The sequence below is a fragment of the Brachycentrus maculatus genome, unplaced genomic scaffold, assembly GCF_059751285.1.
Source record: "Brachycentrus maculatus isolate JH-2025_06_01 unplaced genomic scaffold, ASM5975128v1 h1tg000139l, whole genome shotgun sequence".
NCBI lineage: Eukaryota > Metazoa > Arthropoda > Insecta > Trichoptera > Brachycentridae > Brachycentrus > Brachycentrus maculatus.
In genome coordinates this window covers 638,152-662,959 of record NW_028280892.1, presented here as the reverse complement: position 1 = coordinate 662,959, position 24,808 = coordinate 638,152, and the positions used below count along the sequence as shown (strand labels likewise).

The window sequence follows — 24,808 nt, the reverse complement described above, 5'->3', positions numbered from 1 at the left end:
AACACAAAGCAGTGTATATGTTAATCTGTTTGAAGGTTTATAATATCAACCAATGAAGGGATTTGAAGGCGATCACGCAATATGAAGTCCTAGGTGTGCCTGGCACTCTCCTTATCATTCATCGTTCACTTTGTGTAATAACACTTAAAAAAAAACACTACTTCATGACTACCAGTTTTGAAATAATCATTCCATCATCAGGTGAAATGAAAACTGTGAACAGGTCAGGTGTGCCTCTCTAAAACGAACTGACTCTAGTTTCTGATATATTGTTTTCCTTAAGAAGGTATGTATCAGATTAGCATTTGACAGCATACGAACCCTTGATTCTATCCTCGTGAGCTTGGATGTCGGCCTCCACCAGTTGGTGCTTCTTCATGAGGTTCTGGACGGATGCCAAGTCTTTGCCGGAATCCTCAGAAGTCAGAAGACTCTCCACCTGAAGAGAAAAAAAAAATGCTTACTAAAGGCGCTTGAAAGATCATATCGTCTTTAACAACTCTGAGCATTATTAACACATTGTTTGAGGGAAATGCTTAAAACCGTCTTTGACATACTGTTGGTAGAGAGCGGGAGACGCTTATAAGCGTTCTATTGCTTACTTTTGGTGGAGCGCAGGAAACACCAAAAAACATTTTACGGATCAGAATTGGGTATGCGGAAACTTGTGATTAGAATATTAGTTTACTAATAATAAGTGGCTTTTGCTACATTCATATTTTTCACGGTTTTTTTATTCCTGACAAATATTAGATGAGTAAATATAATTTTTCTCCATAAAAATGCCTAACCTGCAAAAGGCCTTATACTAAAAATTGGAAAAAAGACAAAAGTGAAAATGAAAATTTGATGTAGAAGACGCGTGACTTAACAGGGATACATTTTTTACTATTTTTCGGTACGCTAAAAATGAGTAAATTTGAGTGAAAAGTTAGGGACATAGAAAAGTATTGCGGAACAAAAGTGGAACTGGGCAGGTCGTGTGGCAAGTATGTTTAAGGATAGATGGATGAAAAAGGTGCTTGACTGGAGGCCTATAACAGGACGCAGAAGTGTGGGGGGAAGGCCCCAGACAAGATGGCCCGATGATATTAAAAAAGTGGCGGGCCTGCACTGGAAGAGAGTCGCGTCCAACAGTGAACTGTGGAAGTCCAAGAGGGAGACCTTTGTTCAATATTGGAGACAAGAAGAGGGCTGAAGTAAAAAATAGAATAGATAAGTAATAAAATAATCACTTCTCCGAGCCAGAAGTCCAGATCCTTGACGGCAGCGATGTACGTCCTCTGCTTGTTGGCCTCCTTCAGCTTGAGGGACTTCTCGGTAGTCTTCTGCGTCAGGTACTCCCACTGATCTGCGATGGAGTCCAAGCGAGCCTGAAGAAACAAAATGACACATCCAATGAAGGTGTTTACAGAGATTTCACTACGACAGCATATGGGTCATTCAACAGAACAAGTTTTTTGTTGTCGTTTTTTTTTAAGGTGGAAATTGCATTTATTATTTACCCTTCTTATTATGCACATGGTTTATAAATCATTCAGGGCTGATCACCTTTCCTTCATGTGTTAACGATCAAGATAACACTGCGTTTATATGCAGTGCCCTATGCACCATTGGGGTGCAGAAAAGGGTTTGAAGAAGAAGAATTATAAATAATTAAGTGGATTTTTTTTTCTTCTAATTAAAAAAAATTATTTCAAGCAGGAAGGATAATCTAGTGTGGGCCAATCAGGAACTTCTCAGCATTTGCTCGTTGCTGGGAGGTAACCACGTTGCATTCCTCAGAAGAAGGCGGACTGTTGACTGTCATCAATAGACCTTCCGCTCCACTAGAAGAGGGTTTGGCATTTTGTGTCCTAGCTTGGTTTATGGTACCAGAACAAGTACCTGAACAGCATCCTCGGAGCCGCTGCACTGGTTCTTGTCGATGAGGTTTCCTCCCATGGCCAGCACAGACTGGATGCGGTCGGCGTTAGCGGCCAGCTCTGCCTCGAAGGCCTGGTGCTTCTGGTGCTTGGACTGGATGTTGGCAGGGTCCTGACGAAAACAAATAATAATAAATAGCCATTTTTGAAATTAATATATTTAAAAATAATTAAAACTAAATGTATTATTTATTAATTATTATTATTATTACGATAAAGTATACAACATACAAAATGTGATTACGTATGGGGACACTATATAATATGTATGTAAAATCTAGAAATTTAATTTGTCCACTTGAACGGTTTTATGTATAGTTGTTAAAATATATAAATTCCACCCAAATAAGTTTGTTTCTATGTTAAGGGTCAATTCTAACAGCATTGGGATTCTATTTGTAGATTTCATGACCTATACAATTTTTTCACATCAATCATCATAAAAAAAGTTATGATAATTTATAAATATACAGATCCATGATATATGATGATATAGTGGTTTAGTTCATTCGGAATGATTTTGCAAAGTTACCTTGTAGCTCTCCTCGGTGGCCAGTTGCAATTTCTCGGCGATCCAGTTCTCCATCTCATCGGCATCCCGAGAGAACTGCTGCAGAGTTTGCTCATCTCCCAACCTGATGAAATGAAAGATGAATTACATTTGCGCAAGAGATATTGCATCAACTGCACTATCTGCTGATCAGACTACGGATTATCCCAAAACACAAGAGGGATCAATGTTGAGGATCCAACCTTCAGAGTGCTGAATTTTCATATAACCCACAGTGATTTTTGAACTTGGAGGTTCCAAGTAGGATTTATAGGTTAAATATCATCCTGGACTGGTACTTGAAGTGCATATGACAAGTCACCTTGCATTGATTTCAAAGTGAACAATCGAGTTAACATTGTGTTATCTAATGCAGTGCCTTATGCACCACTAGATGCAGATAAAGGTCAGAAGAAGACAAATACACCGATCTTTAACATAAAGATTTTTATCCACCCTTGACAATCTAGACTCGGTTACATTTGGGCACTTCTAGCTTTATTTTTATTATAAGCTTACAAGCAGCGTTTGAGGACTACTAGCTTCATTTTATTAGATACTTACAGGCAGCATTTGGGCACTTCAAGCTTTATTTATCTATATTTTCATAGTCTGATGTGCCTATTTCTCGTGCACCTAATTTGCTCTGCGATTTCCTATTTTTTAAAGTGGTTTCCAAACTGCTTTAATTTATAAACCAAATCTCAAATCACAAGTGGATTGATGAAGTCAATTAAGTAAGTACCTGGAGCGTTTTTCAATGAGGGCGTCCTTGAGATGCTTCCACCTGTTGAGCACTTGCTTCCTCTTGTCATCGATGGGCTTGGCGGCATAGTGGTTGGAGGCAATCAGCTGGTCGGCCAGGGTCTGCAGGGACGCTATCTTCTCCTCCTGCATTCACAACATTTAAACCAATCACAATGGAGAACAAACAGATCATTTCTTGAATGTTTTTGGCAGATACTTATACTTATAAAGTTTAAAAAATTGTTTTAATCACTTTTTTATTATTAATAAAAAAGTATTTTTATAATTGAGTATTTTTATACTTTCACATACAATGGTATGCGCATGTAAGGAAAATGGAACCATCCAGACTTCCCCACATCGCACCGTACGGCCAACCCCATGGTAGACGACTCCCGGTCAGACCATTAAAGAGATGGGTCGATAGCTGGGAATCGACGTCGCAGGAGGCTAATCCCTCTTAAAAACAGGCCGCAAGGCCTATAATAATAATAATAAGAAGAAAAGTATTTTTATAGTTTTTTTTGTTTTTAATGTTTTAGAATTTAATAAACCCCGATGATGACAAGGTTCTCGTCGAAACCGGTAGGTTAAAAAGTGTATTAACACACTATCTGCGGGCGGATTCGTGCTCATAATAGAGATAAACATCTCTGAAAAGAAGTGATAACATTTAACCATACTGTATACATCGATATGAGATCAAAAGATGCCGCAAAAGTCATGCGTAAAAATAACTTACACGCAATTTACAATGAGTCGAGTGAAAAGGTAAAATTACCCTTCCCACCCAACACCACCAGTCGAGTAAAACGGTTAAATTACCCTTCTCGCAGATAGTATGTTAATAATAAAAAAAGTGGTTAAAACAAAGTTGTTTAATTTCATAAATTTCAACAAACAAACAGATCAATAAGATATATTACAAGTGTCTATAATATAACATAATTACTCAATAAATAGAACTACGTTATATATTGATTTGGCGTTTAATTTGTAGAACTCCATAATTTATATTTTACATATTAAAATCAATCACTGATTTTTAGAGCACCACTCATAATGAGCAAAAACAAAATTGAAAAAGTGTGACATTTCCCATAGTGAGTTACAGAAAAAGGGCAAGTCCCCTTTTCACGACATTCCCTTGTGAGCCGGGACTTTTGCATTGGTTAAAACAAAAAAAAAGTTTCGCTTAATGAGTAAGATTCTGGAATAAATTACGTTTGTTAAAAGATGTTTCACTGCATTTTATTTTTATGCTTTGTTTAAATATGTTCTGTCCGCCTCCGTAGTGTAATGGTCAGCACGCTAGGCTACCGTTCTGGAGGTCCCGGGTTCGATTCCCAGGGGGGGTAAAATAAATACAAGTGATTTTTTTTCACTGTAATATTTATTCAATATTACCCTGGACTGGTGCCTGAAGCGGAGGGCTGATCACCTTTCCTTCATGTGTAAACGATCAAGATAACACTGCGTTTATATGATGCAGTGCCCTATGCACCATTGGGTGCGGAGAAGGGTTTTATTATTAAATTAAATAAATTAAAAAAATTTATGAAGCGAATGTAGTTGGAAAAAGAAGCAGAGGAAGACCGAGGAAAACTTGGTACAATCAGGTATGTCAAATACTTGAAAGCGGCCGGGTCAGGAGTCGTAATAATCGTCGAGTATGTATGAGGAGATGCATGAATGTAGAAGAGGCTTAGAATGTTTGCAAAGACAGAGTGGTGTGGCGTTCGATTCTCTCTGCCTACCCCTGCGGTAAGCGGCGTGATGGTTACTAAGTTAGTTTTAAATAAAATATATAACTTAGTAGACCCCAAAAACCAATGTTTGATTTTAATATTTAAAATATATAGAATTGTTGCATTTATTTTTGTTTATTGTAAATTGCATTTATTTTGTTTCTTGTACAAGTTTGCAAAACATAATGATTTGCGCAGCTTTCCATCTACATACATATACATTTAAGAAATTTAGAAAAGGAAGGCACAAGACCTGAAGATCCTGATTGATACTATATAGCACCAGGTATCTGAGGAATGGTAGTGTGTGTTCTCACATGAGCATTGATGGCCTTGTCGAAGTCCTCGTGCTTCTTGATGAGGGCCTCCACGTTGTCTCCCTTGGAGTCCACCTCGTCGGCGGCGGACAGGAAGGCCTCGCGAGCCCCCATCCAGTTCTCGGCCTGCTCGCAGTCTCGGTAGAACAGCTGCAGCTCCAGGTTCTGGTCGAGGCGCATGCGCCGATCCACCCAGGCACTGGAAATAAAACAAGAATATTGAATCGAGTCCCATTTACTTGAGGGCTAAAATAGGATGCAATGTCTATTATTCTGTGCATCAAGCGCGGTCCGTCCATACATGCTGTGGATGCTCCGCATCCCTTGCATTTTAGAGTAAAAAGATTTAAACTTCTATCCTTAAACAGCAATACTGCAATTTAAATATTTTGATATTTTTACAGCGACCATATTATGTTATTTTTTTACAAAAACAGCGCTGTACAAAATCATACAAATATGATTATTATAAAAGAATGTGCATATATCGACCCGTCACAGTGTACGCGCAACGAGAGACACGATACAAAGATCGCGGGCGAGTCTAAATACACATACATTCTCAAATATGTACTGTAAAACGCGTAAAAAGCACGTGAACAAGCAATACTGGATGCGATTTGTAAACCGCGTGCACAATTTCAGAACCCGGGTTCTTTCCGCGCATGCGCACTGAGACCCGCAAGCCAACATCCATATTAACTGTACACGATATTAATGACAGCATCCGACGTTCAAAAAAACATCTTTAATCCTAATGTGTATAATGAACAGAATCACACACTCTATTGGATTGTTCTTAGTGCGCGCGTTGCTTTGACAGTTTACTTTTGAGCTTGAAGACTGAAGTTAAACTACTATTGAATATTATTAACCTGCGATTTACTTAATAATTTAAATAAATAAAAATGAATTTATGGAGATGGCGTCTAGATGTGCATATTTGATATCTAGTATGTAGTAAGTACGAGTATAAACATTTAATGTCCAGCATCTCTTCTACAAAAAGTCACCGACCACCACTGCTGTGCATATCTATACGAAGGTATTCAATAATTTAACCTATGTGCTTTGGTATGTAGCTCGATGAAAGCATTTATAGCTTCTGAAACTAGTTGTTAATATATAATACTCAAGTGGTAAAAAACAAGTGTTTTATTAATAATTTACTCATGTCTTACCACAAAGTAAATGCCGAAACATTAAACAACGTAGTTAATAGAGCATATATATTTTGGGTTAAACAGAGTAATAATTTTTTCCTACATATGAGCAATTTTCAGGGCCCTATAGTACTGATATTGTGTGTTTGATGAAAGTGTATGCAAGTAAGGGCAAGTCTCGACATACATAGTATGTTACACTTAAACAGGTTGTGCCTGTAACATGTAAAGCCTCTTAATTTAACTGAATGAGAGTATTCTCAATATTATTAATATTTAAACATATTGTGTAGTTTTAAGTGTGTAAATAGTGCTATGGTAGTATTGTTTGCATGCTGTGGTAGTGATTGTCCTGACGTAGAGACGGGTACGTCTCGTAACTGGTAGACATAAAAATCTCGGTGAGTGGTTATATACTAATATTATTAGCATTTTTGTAAAAAAATTAAAAATAACTATGAATGAGTGTTATATTTTCGTATTTAAATACTTACAAAGAATAAATAAATTTTCTCTACAATTTGAATATTATGTTCTAGAAAGTTAAGGTTCTTATCCATTATACTACATACTGCAATGATACACATTTTAGATAAACATGCAGGACACATTCAGAAGAATTACAGGCGCAGATTTCAGTTCAAGTTCAATGACAAGGTAAGAAATAATTACCTTTCAAGATCCTTCCTGGCATCGGTGACTCCGTTGATCTTCTCCTGAATGTCCGGGCTGGCATAGTGCCCGGACTGCAGCAACTGCTGTCCGAACAACTCGAAGGCCTGGAATGTTCCGGCCCTTGCGTCGATTTCAGTACGATGTTCCTGTTATTCACAAAACCAAAATTACAATTTTATACATGGAATATGACAAATAACGGAATGAAATAAATAACTTGATAGGTGATGGGAACTTCCAGAAACACTTTGATTGAAATCATAACTATAATATTGGGTAGTCTCGTAATAAACATTATTTTTTTGATAACCAATTTACACAATTTGGCATGAAATTTAAGTAGACGTATTTTACGAATCAATTAAAAGCAAAACGTGATCATCAACAAAAAACACTAATAAAACTAATAATAAGATATACAATAGGTTGCTCAGAGATAAAAAAAATATATTTTTTACGAAGGAAATATATCTAACAATCCCAGGGTTTATGAATTGGGTTGGCTAATTATTGGATTTGAATGCGATTTTTCCAACACTGAAAACAACTTTTGTACACAGTCTGTTCACAATTATTTTACCACTAGTTTTTTTTTCAAATTATTTATTTGGCAATATAAATAATTAATTTAAAAAAACCTAGAGGTAAAATAATTGCGAAGTTGAAACTAAGAGATGGTGTTGCCACCTGTAGAGAACTTAGTGAAGCTTTTCCATTTGAACATAGGTGAGAATTAGTCTCTATTAACCTGTCAAGGAGTGAATTTTTTTATATATTTTATTTTACTTTTTATAATTTTATATCGTTTTAATTTTATAGTCGTTGCCTTATGGCAACATATTTTTTTGAATGAATATGTTGAAAATATGGATAATTTTGACATAAATCATGTTTGAAACAAGTTTTGATATAAATCACATCATAAATCATATTTTGTATTGGTCGTACATATACGACCATACTCCTGGACAGGTTAAGAAACCTATAATACATATTTTAAAATAATTATCTGTAGGGTGAATATCCAGTGTTTGATAATTATACAATAAAATAAAATAAAAATGCTATAAATAAGAATATTCATCTTTAAAAAAATAGGACGCAAGCGACTTTTGTAAACTGGGACAATTTTTTAAATGATTTTAAAATTATACTATCGGAATTTTAAGTTATTTATAGGGCAACCAAATACTTCATTCAATGAGTAATTAATTCTGATCAAGCAGATATAAAAATAAATTGATTGTATATCCGATAATAGCAGCATTAAATCAGCTAGTAAAATGACAAAAGAATAAGCGGATCACATTCGAGGAAGGATAAATTGGATTGAATATTTGCCATGCAGTATAATAAGCTTTCAATGGCCAATTACATAATTTGACAAAGCTATGTTCACTTCACAACAACATTAGTTAGTAATTACTACACAAAGAATCTACGTAATACTGTATAAATATTCAAATGTAGATTTGCCATCTGGCCAGTATAGTAACATTAACTCATCATACATGTAAATACAAAAACTTAATGAAATAAAATGTTGATAATTTTTTCTGCACCTAAATTTATCAAACACTGTACAAAGACATAATCACAACATATACAATTAAAAAAAAGAGAAAATATTACGTTCTAGCAAGAGAAAAATGCGAGAAGAAACCATGTTTGTATTTGAGGTTTTCATATCTTTAAGTGATGATGCAAAGACATTTTTATTTAGTGCCAGTTTTGGCCAATTGCATGAAGATACAAAAATAATAAAAAATGAAAAATAGCAAATGTAGAACTACTATTTTCTACAGATTTTTAATTTAAAATCGGTTGGATTTTTTGCCTATGCCAGGCAGGCAATCACAGCTGTATAAAAAAAAATTACAACCGCACTTTTGTTTAAAAAAGCAGAAGATTAAAAATGGCTTTTCCAGCTCTCTCGCGTCCTGGTGTGAATATTACGATGACAGATTAGTCGCAGAATATATACGTATGTGATTACAATTAAAAGATCATGCAGACAATTGATGAACCCTTGAAAGCGTATCGGCGTAAGTCGGTTCATCGCTTAAGTCACGTCCACGAACACACGAACATCAACACACACGAGTTAGCGGGAGACAAGGACAACAGCGACACACTCCTCTGACCTGTGGCAATACACCGTATCGCGCATCTATTTCCAGCCTCTGACCCTATTCAACACATATACACCGTCACCATTTGCGTACATTTACAGTGAAATCCGTTATGATTTTTTTCAGGGGAACAATTTTATATATTATATGTAGGATGAATATATTAAACCCCCCTACAACGTTGAGATAGGTACCCCTTTATCTTAGAGAATTTTAAAATGGGTTAAAGTTTTATATTGTATTTTTACATTTTAAGTAGCGGAAATAACAAATGAGTCATTTAAAATTGAAATACAATTTATAAATATTAACCCCCATAAAACGTCTCCTCTGATAACGCGGTATTTATTTCAACATTGTAGGGGGTTTACTTTAAATTGTTATTAATCAAAAGAGAAAGATATGATTTCAATTTAGGATATTATTTTTTAAGTCATCGATGTTCATATTTTTTTGTGATAATTTTTCATGTTTCTATTAAAATTTTCTAATGATTTCAAAACATTTTATTATATAAATAAAATAGTGCAATATTAGTTTACGTTTTACCAGAACAGGTGAACTTTTTTTTTTAATTTAAAAAATCACATTAAGATGAAAAAAAAATTTATAAATACAACTAAAAAAAAGGAAAATTGAATATTTCAATTATAATCAAACGGAACTGTAAAAAACAGCATTATTGGTGTTAAAACACTATATCAGATGATGTTACATACAGATGTATATTACAATGTAGTAACCATAACGTTATTCGTTATATATAATGTAATAAATGTTTTTTTAATAGGAGTATTTTGACGAAACAAATTTCAATATTTAATAAAAATTCTTAAAAAAGTGATATCTATTAGGTATAGATGCAAAACTGACACTATTTAATAGTATAAGCAAATCCTTTTATATTCCTATTTTGATTTTACAGCGACTTTAGTACCCCTTAGTAATTGGATGAAAGTAATATACTATCTACATATTCGCAAAGTATTCAAAGTAATACTCAATATATGCAATTTACTTTAGATTTATCTGTATAAATAGTCATTATAGACAGTGCATTGTGCAAAACATACCCACTGTGAATAGGCCAATGAATCCCTGCGGGCCTCATTTTAGAGTTTACGAGAGATGATACGAACAACCAATTTTTTTAAAAATTAATCAGACTAAAAAAATAAACTAAAATACATAGTATGACGTGACTTTATTTTTATAACTTAGCACATTTTTCATATATTTTGTATATTCAAAGCATTGTTAACTTTGTGGTATGGTAATACAACACTCTCCTTGTCATTCATCGTTAACTTTTGAATCGTTCGAACGATGAATGATAAAGAGTGTTATACTTTTCATAATCTATTTTTTTTTTCACCATAAAAAGCGTATACCGTACCTGGTGTCTTTCGAGCAAGGCTTCCGCACCCGTGACGTCGTTGGCCAACTCCTCGGAGCTGACGAGCCCCTTCATGGAGTTGATCCAAGCCATCAGGTCGCGGTAGTCGGACAAGAACCTGCAGAGAAAAGAAACCAAACATCAACCCTGAATTATTTTTTGGTTTGATTTTTAACACATTCTTTGCGGGAAACGCTTAAAATCGTCTTTTACATACTGTTGGTAGAGAGCGGGAGACGTTTAAAAGGATTCTATTTGCTTACTTTTGGTAGAGCGCAAGAGACACCATAAATATTGTACTGATGGGAATTGGGTTTGCGGTTACTTGAGATTAGTATACTGAGAGTCAGGCGGCAGACTGAGTATAATTAGGGCCGGGGTTGATAAAATTGAGAAAACCGCCGGACAATAATGCGCTATGTTTACACCCCTTTATTACATATACGGTCCACCTTCGTGGTGTAATGGTAAGCATATTTAGCCACTGTGCTAGAGGTCCCGAGTTTGATTCCCAGGGCAGTGAAAATAAACATTAGTGATTATACACTATAATATTGATTCAATATTACCCTGGACAGGTCCCTAAAGTGCAGGAGTGATCGACTTGCCGTTATGTAAGTAACAATCAAGATAACACTGTGTCAATATGATGCAGTGCCCTATGCACCATTGGTTGCGGAGGGGTAAGAAGAGAAGAAGAAGTATGATTAGTATACTGAGGATCGGGCGGCAGACTGTCCGAGTATAATTAGGGTTGAGGTTGATGAAAAAACTGCCCGGCAACAATGGGTTAAATTTACAGCTCATTATTTTATTTAAAAATCGGCTAATGCCTTTAAAAAAATTAATATAAATACGTAAAATATTAATAAAAAAAAACAGTAATAAAAATCTTCACTATCAGCGAGCAGCGAGAGTGTGTGAAACACAAAGTTTATCCATTATAACATGGAGAAGAAATGCTGAGAAAGTAAAGACTTCAAGGTGGATAACGATACATTAGATAAATCTATACTCTCAAAAGCATTGGCTTATATGGAGTTATGGATTATCCATACACAGGACCAACCTGCTGATGGTTATGCCTGTAGGAAGAGCTACCGCTATGTTGTACAATATCTCATTGGATATTGATCTGTTCCATGTGTCTGAAGGAGTTTTCCAAAGCGAGATTCTTCTACACCTTTAGCAACAGTATACTTGCTTATTTTCTATTTTTGTTAAGTAATTCAATTTAAATTTAAGTTTGTAATGTGTATATTAAGTATAAATAAATAAATTGGATTGAATTCTATGGAGGTCTAACCTCTGCAGGTCGTAGCTGTCGAGGAGTTTCTCCTTGCGGGAGTTGGCCTTGGCGGTGAGCTGCGTCCACTCGTCGGTGATCTCGCACTTCTTGGCGTACGTCTGCTCCGCCGTGTCGGGGTGCGAGCTCATCAGGCGCGTGGCCGTGTCGTCCAGCTGCCGGATCTGCACGGGAGTGACAAACAAAACACAGTGAAAATACTTGCAAATTATGATGGTTCAATGTCCGATCAATGACCTCACCGTATATAACTCATTGTATAATCAACAAGGTCATTATATTTATTTTACTATCTGGTTGTGTGATGATCTTGTCGATAAACATATGAAAGTTTAATAACCTGATAATACCTATAATAATAAAAAATACCTTGTAAAAAAGGTTTGATATTTTGGGTAGTTGTGAGTAAATAGTGCTATGGTAGTGACATATAGTCAGTGTCAGCCCGCTAATCCTAACGTATGTAATTTATTATTTCGGCTTTCACTTGAGTAAGGTAAGAGATGATTTAATTATAAATAAAGATACTTGTTTATTACCACGTGATTATTATATTTATTTTTTTATTTTATTGAACTCACTTTTATTTATTTATATAAACTCACTTTATATTTAAACCCATAGATGGAAGCACCTGTAGCTTCCGAAAAAACATCATTAAAAATATTAATAAAACACTCTTCTTCTTCTTCTTCTTTCCATTTTCACTCCCTAGGTGGAGCATATGGCCAGCACGAGACGTCTCCAAGTCACTCTGTCACGCACCATCTCCTTGGCTTCCTCCCAGGTCAGTCCGGCGTCTCGAAGTTCCGCTGAGTATAGTCGGTGAATGGTCGTCAGCGGCCTTCCGGGGCGCCGGAATCCTCGGGGTTGGAAGAAGAGACATGAGGGGTTGATGTTCTCAGGTGGCATTCTAAGGACATGTCTCAACCATGTCCACCTTCTCCTCTTCAGGACTTCCAGTATGAGGGGCTGTTGAGTTCTTCTCCTCACAACGTCATTCCTGACGAATACTTTATAATACTCAAGTGGTAATAAACAAGTGTCTGTCTATACAATTTAATCCTAACGTGAATCGAGCAGTGGATCGTCATTGCAGTCACATATTTAGCCTTATGGTAGAATGCACGGTATAGGGTGGTGACCTTGTCTCCCAGCGCGGCGAGGTCACGCTCGAGGCCCTCGTGCTTGCGCTGCAGCGCCTGCACGCTGCGCAGGTCGCGGCCGAGGTCCTCGTTGTTGAGCGCCTCGTCCTTCTCCTGGATCCAGTCCTTGGTCTCCTCCACGTCGCGGTGGAAGCGCTGCACCTCGTGCGCGGACCCCAGCTGCGCCGCGCGCTCCGCCGTCAGCTGCTGCAGTGACGACCACTTCGAGTTCAGCTCCTACAAACAAAACACATTCGCCATTAATATACATCATATTTCAAAATAATTAACCCGTCCGGGAGTGAGTTTCTGCAGACAATACTGCATCTGGGGAGTGAGTTTAAAAAAAATACTTTTTATAAAAAAATTTTCACATGGTCAATTTATTAAAACATAATTAATCTGTCTGGGGGTAAGTTTTCTGTTTCTGTATTTGGAGAGTGAGTTTTGAATTATTTTTTTTACATTTCATAATTTTTTGTCATGGTCAATTCTGTAAGCAACATATATTTTTTTTTTATGCCAGTAAACTTGTGTATACGGCTGTGAAACATGGCACCTTACAAGGGCCCAGAGCAGCCTTGTACTTAGCTTTGAGAATAGGTGTCTGCGAAGAATTTTAGGCGTGCAGTGGATTGAGTGTGAGGAATAAAGAGATAAGGCTTAGGACGCAGCAAATCTTGGTCATAACTGTAGGCAAATTGCCTAGGCAATGTACTCCGCAAGCCGGGAGGCTTGGGAGGCTCTCGGGAGAGAGCATTAAATTATAATTATATTATTTTTTGACATCTCAACATAGATGAAGAAAAATATTGAAGTCTGGGCATTTACGGGGCTTACGACCATCATAGCCTGGTTTAAGTGATCACTTTTCAAAAGTGTAATTCTTGGAATTTCTATATATATATGATCCAACTTCAAAACATTGTACATGAATTACTAGAATTTTCTCTAGAGACATCTATTGGTGAGATGCTTTTTTTATTGAGCAGAAACTCTTATACTTGTATGTGAGGTCCGAATACTGGATTATAATCACATATACCTTGGATACTATATGGTTGAAGGCCGCCTACCTGAATTTGGGTCTGGATCTTCAGAGCGGCTTCCGTTTGCCCGATGGTCATGAGCTGGACGGCGATCTCGTTCATCTCCGCGAGGCGGACCTCGTTGGCCTTCAGGTCGGCCTGGAAGTCGTCAAACTTCTTCTGCATCACCTCCACCTGCTCCAGATCTTCACCCACATCCTGGACTTGAGCGTGGTTTTCCTGTAAGAAAAAAGTATATGTATTCAACTGTTTAACCGTCCTACACATATTGGAGCACGTGATACGCGCGTTTTTCCTGCAACATTTTGCGCTAGCCCGTATCACGTACGCACAAGAAAAAATATTTAATGTGCCAATAATAATTAAATCCTTAATCTTAGGAGGCAGAAAATTATATAACGTCTTATTTATTATGTAATTTTGAAAATGCATGATGAGATGCCTGAATGCATGAAGAATAAAAACGGTCTGAAAGAATTTAAAACTAAATTGTATATATAAAGTAAATAAAGTGTAAAAAATAGTTTTTATTCAATGTAATATAAGCTAACTAAAGAAATAAAATAAATGTACCTATTATGGCAAAATTTTATGAGGTACGAATACAACAAACATTGTTCTCATAATTCTGTAGAAAAAAATGTGATTTTTTTGCCCGTTTCTGGAAAATAATCCGAAATAAGAGAAAGATGGTTAAGAGGGAGAGAGAGGGAGGGGAAGATCTCCCACACGATGGACCGATCAAGATAAGGCAGCAGCAGGCACCTCGGTGGTTGGAGCGCCACGTGCAGCGCAGTCAAGGGATAACTGGAGAAGAGTCATTGCTTCCACAAGGGTGACAACCCTCAGTGATGAGGACTAAGACGGAGAACAAGACGGGTGGTTGAAATCGTTACTACTACTACTACTACTACCATCACGCCGTTCTCCGCTGGGGTAGGCAGAAAGGATAGAATGCCACACTCTTCTGTCCTGACATACACTCCTCGCCTCCTTCACATCCATACATCTAGTCATACATGCCATCCATTTACGCACACTTTTGACACTGCCAGATTTTAGGCTCTGATTGATCTGATCGTGCCAAGTCTTTTTCGATCGTCCTCTTTCTTTTTTCCCTCTCAAATTTGCCACATATATTTTCTTAGTCATTCTCTCGTTATCCATTTGCTGCACATGTCCATACCAATTTTGTTTCAATACGAGGTTGGGTCGGAATAGTGAACAAAGTAAAGGAGGTTAGGTTAGGTTAGGTTACCTTGTCCTTGATCCATGTGCCGAGTTCGGCAGCCTCCCTGACGAGTACGAACGCCTTGGTCGTCTCGCTCAGCTTGTTCTGCCTCTCCTTGGCCAGACTGAGAAGGTTGTCATACTGAGCGTTGATCTGGGGAAAAAAAAATTCACTATTACAAAATAGTCTACCGAATGGTCAGTGAAGGTAGTAAATGGTAGTTGTGGAGATGAAAAACTACATGAAGGAGTATAAACATCGGAGCCGGGAATCGTAGAACAACTATGACCAATGTTTACGGAGCTAAATGTGGTGGAGTGAAGCGGCTGAACGCTGCTCTGCCCTCTTTTTTTTCTCCCACATAATGCATACTGGAAAGCACTATAGCAAAAGAGCAAGAATCCCTTACCCGTAGCATGACCTTGCATTTATAAGCAGGGTGCAAAAAAGTGATAGAGGAGAGAAAAAAAAAAGAAAAATGGTCAGTAAAAATTTAAAGTATCATCACAAAAAAGGAACGCATCGATACCAAAAATGTGTGGTTTCGCCACAGTGCGATAGTGGTAAATTTGGTATTTGGGGATCTCACATCCTCAAATTGGTTTTCTCGAAGGACCAGTGATTTAACTATGGCTAATTAATTAAAGGACGGTTCTAAACAAGTGAAAGATGTATGTTATTATTTTATAAAGTTAAACAACTTTGTTTTGGCCACTTTTTTCTTATTAGTACACTTTAACCTACCGGTTTTGACAAGAACCTTGTCATCATCAGGGTTTATTAAATTCTTAAACATTAAAATACTCATAATTAATTACATTCCCTTACAAAAAACTTCCACACACTCCGTAAAAAATCCTGAAAATCCTAAACATTTAGATTTTTTACGGAGTGTGTGGAAGTTTTTGGCAAGGGAATGTAATTAATTATGAGTATTTTAATGTTTTGAAACCGGTAGGTTAACGTGTACTAATAATGAAAAAGTGATTAAAAGTTTTAAATTTGCCACAATGTATCTGCGAAAAACATTCAAGATATGTTATTATTATTCCTTGGAGTCGGCCAGCTCTTCCAACTGACATCTTAATTCTTCTCTTTGATGTGCAGAATGATCCAGCGTTGGGATCTTTTACGGTGTGTTCTCTATCATCTTTTTGATTCTTTTACGACTAGTTGTACTTTTGTTTTTACTGGTTGACCGACAAGCGACAAATTCGAAGTCGTTTGATTTTTGACATGCCTTGTAATCAAGTACAGCCCTGTGTGTAAAATATATGGCAAAAACATGTGTAAAAACTCACTTGATTTTGGCGGGCAGCGATGGAATTGCTATCAGCGAGGTTCTGCTGCGATGCGGTAAGGCCAGCATCGATCTTCTTCACATAGGCCGCGGGTACAAAGCCCTGGCGGTCATTCACCTCCACCTTCCACCAGTCCTGGGAACAAAAATGAAAGTAACTTGATAAACACATCAAATGGAAGTCACATGGTGTTACTGTGTAAAAAAATATGCATACGTTTTCAGAATTATTTGTTAACTATTGGAATTAATATTACGTACAGTCGGAATAACAGTAGTATTAATTTCAAATATTATATCTAGCTATTTCTGGCAGAAGATTGAGACTTTAATTTGAGGGGAATAATTCTGAAATATTTTAGAGCCGTAAGAACATGCATAAGAGAGAAGTATATTTTTATTTTGTTATGAACAAAATATTTCTATATAAACTATAAATAAACTGCATCCTAAAAGAGATTTTTACTCACTCAAATACTAATATCTTTAAGAATTTGCCAATTTCCTGAATGACAAAAACACGGGATTCACAAATAATAAATACACCATAAAAAAAGGATTCTAAAAATAAATATCTTTTCAGACTTGATCACACTATTTTATTCCATTTTTTACGTATCATTCATTATACATTAAATGGGGACAGACCGGAGCATTTGCTTGTAACGTCGCTTGCGGCGAGCATCCGACTATACTGGATGGAGCACTCGGAACGCTGTACTGACTATACTAGTGCTTGCATCGTAACATGTTACATTATGACAAAATGGCTCCGGTTAGTCCCCACCTTAATGATAGCGGTCTGATTTCAGATATAACGTGAATTAACCACTATATCATGTACTGCTTAGACACCTCCTTCAATTGTCTCGATAGCCATATCATTTGAAACTCACAGAGAGAAGAATGTCCTCTTCTTCATCGTCACTTAGCGGCAACCAGCTCAGTGTGAAATTACTTTTTACATCACATCCGAGTCTCATGGAATACGCATTAGACTGGGAACTGAGCCGACGACGCGTGAGACCATTACCACTCGACAATTCAGGCTTTTTATGACTCAACGGAAACACTTTCACCAAGTAATTGAATAGAATATTCACAATCCACAGTGTGGTTATCATGTTGATGTAATTAATCAGCAGATTCACATTGTTGTGATGTATCAGCTCACTAAACGCATAGCGTATACACATATAATTTATAAAAAAGTGTCATCTGATGTTAACTATATATACATTATATTTAAAACATACTATAGATTTTATCCATTTTAATTTAAAAATAAAACACTTGTATAACAACACTTTTTGAGATTATTAATGTAAACACGGCTATTTTCGAGAACTAAAGATGTTCTTATCAACAGCTAAAAAAACAAACTTCACCAGTTTGCTTTTTGAGCTGTTGACAAGAACATCTGTAGTTGTCGAAACTAGTCTTGTTTACATTAATAAACTCAAAAAGTCATCTTAAACAAGTGTTTTATTTTTAAATTGAAATCATCATGTTATTCCACAAAGTAAATTCCAAATCAATAAATGTGTTTTTATCTATCAGATTTATATAAAAAAACATTTATATACACTCATAAAGTAGAGATAAGTTGGATAAAAAATGTTTTGAAATTTCATTATTAACTCCTCAAGTATAAAGATATTAAAAAAAAATACCCAAATAGACCTAACATTGTCTAACAGTTGTAAAACCTTCTAAATCAATCAGTACTATTATGATTCTTATCAAGAAGCGATTGGTCACTTGTGGACACTCGATGAATACTTCATGTAGCTGTTTCATAATAACAAATTATTACTGCGGTTGGAACAATTGAACGTTGATTAAAACAAAAGAACATCACAACATTGCGACATTCAGGAGGTTCTTCAAATATCTTGCATTTAAATAGACAAACAAAGAAATAACTGGTTTGTTTGCAAAATTTAAGTATATATTGATAGATCTCATAATAAATATTGTAAAACTATATGTACAGGGCTTTTCTTCCATGTAACGCGGTTGAACAGCATTCCGGCACGTTTATTCATGGATAAATTTCATTTGTATTCAATTTTTAAATCAACTAGATGAAACCATATTTGCACCTACACAATACAATCTATATTTATATAATTCGTCAAAATTATGAAATATGGTATTGTAACGAATATTGAAATGATATTTGTATATATTTTTTTAGTGAAAAGCTTGACATTAAGTGAGTTACGGGATCTATTTTGTTTAAAAACCTGGTTTATTATATCTTAATATTTGTGCAGAATTTTCATTTAATTTCCTACCGATTTCTATAGCCTAAAAAAAGCCCTGGTTATGTAATATGAATTAGGGGTTTAATGTGAAATGGCTTTATGTGCACATATTTCTCCATTTTTACTACAATTGAATCGCATTCTTAGGCCGATCCATTAAAACATAAAAGTAGGTACTGCATAAATTGGAGATTGGAATGTGGAATATTTCATAATTTTTTTTAAATTACCGAGGGCATTTTTACAAAATTTTAAATAAAAAAATAAACTGAAGGTAGCAGTTATAGTTATCATACAAGAAATATCATACATCACGGAGGATCAAAGATCATTTTTTAAGCCTTCTCTTGAGATAAGACACAAATGTTACAATGTTACATTTTATGTAGATTATTTTACAGAAAATAAAGAAATAAAGGAAAAAAAATGGAAAATAATATTTTTGAATAAACAAATAGTCATTTAAAAAATACAATCGCAATATTTTTAATATTTTCTTACGAAAATTATCGGGAAAAAAATAAACAAATGAAGTAATAATAGTAATAATACGATCCGAAAAAACGATGAATCGCGAAAAAAAAACCATATGCAAAAAAAATATTCAGCCTAATGATTTTTGAAATGATTGCATATATAATAATAATAATAAAATTTAAACGTTTATTTTCGAGATTTCGTAAAAAACATATTGATATTTAGAAGAAAAATATTTGATTCTGGAAATAGGTGTGAATTTCTAACAAAAATGATTTTATAAAAACTTTATACTCTGTATTCATTCAACTATTTTTAGGCATTATTACCGGCAGGTATTTAAGTAAGAATATATATAGAGTCGTGTAAAACAAAAATAAAACAAATGTTTATTAATTTTTTTTTTCTTAAATTACACAACTTGGCAATCATTTTCTTGGTAACTTGGTAACAAAAGAACAACTAAAATCAGATTTTTTGCTAACACTAACAATAATGGGATATCACTGTAAATCGAGTACAAAAACATAAGGAAAACTTCATTTTTTAATTCACTTCGCGCGGCGGGTAAGTACCTAATTCCGTTTGGTAAAAAATCATACTATTATTTATTGCTATTATACATGTATTTATTTTATATATTTAAAGACGACACTTTTAATAATGGGGTAACACTAGATTTATATTTAAAAAAAACTAAATCGGCTGTTCGAATTAAAAAAAAAACCGACAAAAGTAAAACTATTAAAAAAAAAACATTTCGCGCGGCGGGTAGGTACTGAATTACGTTCGGTAAAGATGAATATTATTATTATTTATTGTTATTACACATAATTTTAAATATTTAAAGAAAGACAACACTTTTTATAATGAGGTAACAATAGAATTACCAAACTTTTCAACAACAAAAAAAATCGCGCAGCGGTTAGGTAGGTACCTAATTACATTCAGAAAAAAATTAGTATCACAATTTATTATTATTATCCAATGTTGCCCGCGGCGACCCAATTAGCGAATGAGCCCGCAGAATGTCACCACCGATGACCGATTACACAATACCACGGACGCGTAGTATGGAGATGCGAGTCTGTAGGTACTAATCTTCAAGCCAAAAAATCCTCCTCCAATTCACGTGACGCGAACGGAAGAGAAAGCCGCCGCGCGTCGCGAAAATCGCAGAAAACCGAAAGAAGTTTTGAAAAATTACTGCACAAATATTAAGATGTAATAAACCAGGACTTTTATTCAAACAAAAAAGGACCCGGAACTCACTTAATGTCAAGCTTTTTTTACTAAAAAATGTTTATTAAAATATCCTTTAAATATCAATTACATCATGTCAATCATGGGTAGAATTGGTAAATGTTACACGTGTGTAAAGTGATCACTTAAACCAGCCTACGACGGTCGTCAGCCCCGTAAATGCCCAGACTTCCATATTCTTCTTCATCTTTGATGAGATGTCAAAAAATAATATATAAATATAGATTGTAATTACGTAAGCGCAAACATTGTTTCGTGTAAATGATTTTGAAAATTGAAAATTATCAAATAAAAATATAAATATATATACAGTAAAACCCCGATATAACGGACCTCTATTTAACGGACAAAAATCCGGTCAGATGTAAAAAAAATATAAAAACGTCCTGTTAATGATATACATGATCAAATTAAAATTTCGTTGCATGTAAATAATTTTTAGCGGCCATGTTTTATTTTGACGAATTATATAAATATAGATTGTAATTACGTAAGCGCAAACATTGTTTGGTGTAAATAAAAAAAGAAATAAAATAAACAGTAAAGCATCGATATAACGGACATCTATTTAACGGACAAAATCCGGTCAGATGTAAAAAAAAATAAAAACGTCCCGTTAATATTATACATGAGCAAATTCAAATTTCGTTGCACGTAAATAATTTTTAGCGGCCATGATAATCACAAATTACGTAAACTTCAAAAATGCAAACAAAACTTGATGCCTTTTTCAAACCACGATTACCGAAAGCAAGCGCGTCGTTATCAAACAGCAACGTCACTTCACGACGAATGTCCGAAGACAATAAACAGAATTCCGTTTGTGTTTTGTGTAGTTTATTTATATCTAAATATTCCAAGTGTTCATATTTAAGAAAAAAGTTTTTTAAATTTATTTTTATATAACGGCTTTAATGGACACACCCTCCCCCCAAACGGTCTGTTATATCGAGGTTTTACTGTATTTTTTTATCTTACAAGGCAAAATACAATTTTTTAAAGCATCAAGGATCTGATATGGTCTTCCATTAACGTAAATTTCACTATTTTGAGGTCAGATTTGGTTGAAGCAAAAAGACCTTGATCATTACAAAATTTTATAATACTTCGCGATCGATTGTTTTTACGAGCGGATTTTCGGAATGGAATGGAGACTAGTACCTATTTACATAACAGCCTCCGATAGTTAGTTATAATAACTGATAATATTTATTATTTTGAATTTTGATAATACGTATTTTGTTTACGCGGTTTTGCGGTTTCGCGCAAAGACCCGAAGAAATGTGTCGTCGGTGACACTAGAAAATTGGCACTACGAGTATATGGAAATACGCGATGGAGGCGGTCAAGCCCTAATATACGATACATCGCAACTTAATTTTCTTTGAACCCAGGTAACATTTCACATAATTGAATTTTTTGCTTAAAATACCGTTTTTGTATTGAAAAAAAAAGAATTTTTCTTCGAATTTTTTATATATAACATAATTAAGATTATTCAACTAATTCTGAATTATAATCGATATCTTTCTATTCGAGACATTATAAAAATTCTAGGACATTAAAAAAAACATATTTGAACTTTTACTACATATCAACAAAGTGAAATATTTTTTTAAACTCAGGGTTTTTTCGCACAGAAGAAATTACGGATATAACATATTTCACATGTGAGGGGATATTTCAAGATTCCACTTTCTATTGAAAACACTTAGAAAAAAAAAAAAAATTATTTGCAAAATACGCTTATATATAGGTATATTTGCAATGAAACGCCTATATATCTATCGCGGTCTATCGTCTGTATCCCCATACATTTGGCGCTTTGTATTTCCTTTATATATTTATAATTTTAATGAGAAAAGTACCGATTTTCGTGCAATATATTTGCCAATAAAAATCGTTAAAAACAAATATCGTTTGTTTTTCTAAAAGCATATTGTCGATTTTCCGGTGCTGGAAGTGAGAAAATTATGCACCTATGGCGTTGTGAGGTGCGATTTTCCACGGCTCTTTATCGCTGTTTTATTCAAAACGTAAATATGGTCTTAACACCTCAACTCCGAGATTATGTTTATATTTTTATATAATGTATGGTATGTGGGTTATATTTTTTATTATAATGTATGGTAATAAAGAGTCAAGTACATACGTGACTTCAGACAGCAAGCGCCGGTTATATTTAGAACATATTATAATGCAAATTATTGCCTGTGTAGCCAGCCCTGTATAGCGACCGGTTACGTCAATTTGTAAGAAAACACATTCAAAATGACTGCAATGTAACGCTCTGGCTGAGCTCATGACAAATTGAGCAGAATTTTTTTTAAATCTTTACTTTTAATCTTAAAGGAAGCAAATACTAAAATTTAATACATTTTTCCCCAAAAAGACAAATCTATGCAGTATTCTTCCAGCATTGGGCATTAGTGGGTCGTGGTCCCGTGGTTAGTGTCGCGGACTCTTATGTCAGAGTTTCTCGGTTCGAACCCACTCTACCACAATTTGATGCCTATTTCTAATAATGTGCCGCTCAGGCTCACAGAAATAGTATGAAATTGAAATATTCGTGTAAATAATAAAAACACAAATATTTCTGTATTAAATAAATAAATAAAAAAAATTTTTCGTTGATAAAATAATATTAATAAAAAAAAAACAATATGGGGAACATTAAAATTTCCTTTAATGTGAAGCATGCTATACGTCAGCTTAATCCGTAAAGGGTATATATCTAGGATTACTTGAAATGAGATAACTAAAGCGTTAAATTAAATTTTCACGATATTTTCTGATCTACATAAATTAAAGTGTAAATGTTTGTTTGTTCAAAATCTTAAATCTCCGAATTTTCTTCACCGATTGCTTCGAAATTTGGCACACATTCGAATACGCGCATATATAATACAGGTATTAACATGTTTTTTAAACAGTGTATTACCGCAATGGCAGCGCCATCTGTTGAACGTAACGGCAGACTCATGAATGTTGAAAGAGTGAAAAATGTTTGCCTACCAATAAAATAAAATTGAAAAAAAGCTTTTTGTTTTTATTTGACTTATTATTATTATATTTTTGTAAGAAAATTTTGTAAGAAAATGATTCTGGGGACTTCTACGCACCTTTTGCAGAAAAATATTTCTAAATTTTAAAAACAAATCAAATATTTGTATAATTTAAAAACAAATCTGCTTATTAAGTATTTCTATAATTTAAAAAAATAAACCTGGTTATTTAAAGTATTTCTATAATCTAAAAACAAACCTTCCTATCAAAAATATTTCTAAAATTTTAAAACAAATCAGCTTATTAAAAATATTTCTACAATTTTAAAACAAACATACTTATTAAATATTTCTATAATTTTAAAACAAATCTGTTTTTTCAAAATATTTCTATAATTTAGAAAAAAAACTGCTTATTAAATATTTCCATAATAAACCTGGTTATTAAAAGTATTTCTATAATATAAAAACAAACGTTCCTATTAAAAATATTTCTAAGATTTTAAAACAAATCGCTTATTGAATATTTCTAAAATATTAAAACAAATCTGCTTATTAAATATTTCTATAGTTTTAAAATAAACCTGCCAACAAAAAAATATTTCTATACTAAAAAAAAACTGCTTATTGAAGGACTGCAGTTTGCTGATTTCAATAAAACCACCAGGCAAATACATATCGCTCACTCCTTTCAAGAACGTCATAAATAAAAAATCGTCAATTTTCAGTTGTGCATGTTTTCGGAATGCCCAGAAAATGTACTACATCCCAGCAAAATAGGCATATTTTAAACATAAATATTTACCCGCTACAGGACAGAAAGTGTTGTTTTTGCATTTTGAAGAAAATGTATTGCATAATTATTTTTTAAAATATACTAAATATTTTTCAAATGGAGAAAAAACCTTCAGGTTTTACCTAAAAAGATCTGTTGCAAAGTAAAAAGTTCAATAAGTGGCTTGATATTTATTTTTAATACATTGTATTATATTTTTAAACTTTAAAAACGTTCTCCTGAAAAATCAAGTTTTTTGATTTGTGACATTCTTGAAAGGAGTGAGCGATATGTATAAATGACTAAGTGTTTGAAAAGTTGTTAAAAACGGTTC

General features: G+C 34.4%; 1 protein-coding gene across 4 annotated transcripts in view; it reads right to left on the bottom strand.

The window, feature by feature from the left end:
* alpha-Spec (alpha spectrin) overlaps window positions 1-24,808 on the bottom strand; it is a 75,405-nt gene that overhangs the window by 25,217 nt on the left and 25,380 nt on the right. For 2 of the 4 annotated variants that reach the window (XM_088260605.1, XM_088260606.1), the window contains exons 21-34: window positions 16,686-16,820; window positions 15,412-15,537; window positions 14,181-14,372; window positions 13,105-13,341; window positions 11,960-12,123; window positions 10,654-10,771; window positions 9,270-9,314; window positions 7,123-7,271; window positions 5,288-5,486; window positions 3,221-3,366; window positions 2,458-2,560; window positions 1,888-2,037; window positions 1,236-1,373; window positions 322-439 (exon numbers count right to left, since the gene is read on the bottom strand). In XM_088260605.1, coding sequence (XP_088116731.1) covers window positions 322-439; window positions 1,236-1,373; window positions 1,888-2,037; window positions 2,458-2,560; window positions 3,221-3,366; window positions 5,288-5,486; window positions 7,123-7,271; window positions 9,270-9,314; window positions 10,654-10,771; window positions 11,960-12,123; window positions 13,105-13,341; window positions 14,181-14,372; window positions 15,412-15,537; window positions 16,686-16,820 — 2,020 coding nt within the window. The remainder of the gene's footprint in view (window positions 1-321; window positions 440-1,235; window positions 1,374-1,887; window positions 2,038-2,457; window positions 2,561-3,220; window positions 3,367-5,287; window positions 5,487-7,122; window positions 7,272-9,269; window positions 9,315-10,653; window positions 10,772-11,959; window positions 12,124-13,104; window positions 13,342-14,180; window positions 14,373-15,411; window positions 15,538-16,685; window positions 16,821-24,808) is intronic. The other 2 variants (XM_088260608.1, XM_088260607.1) reach the window with 1 other exon arrangement.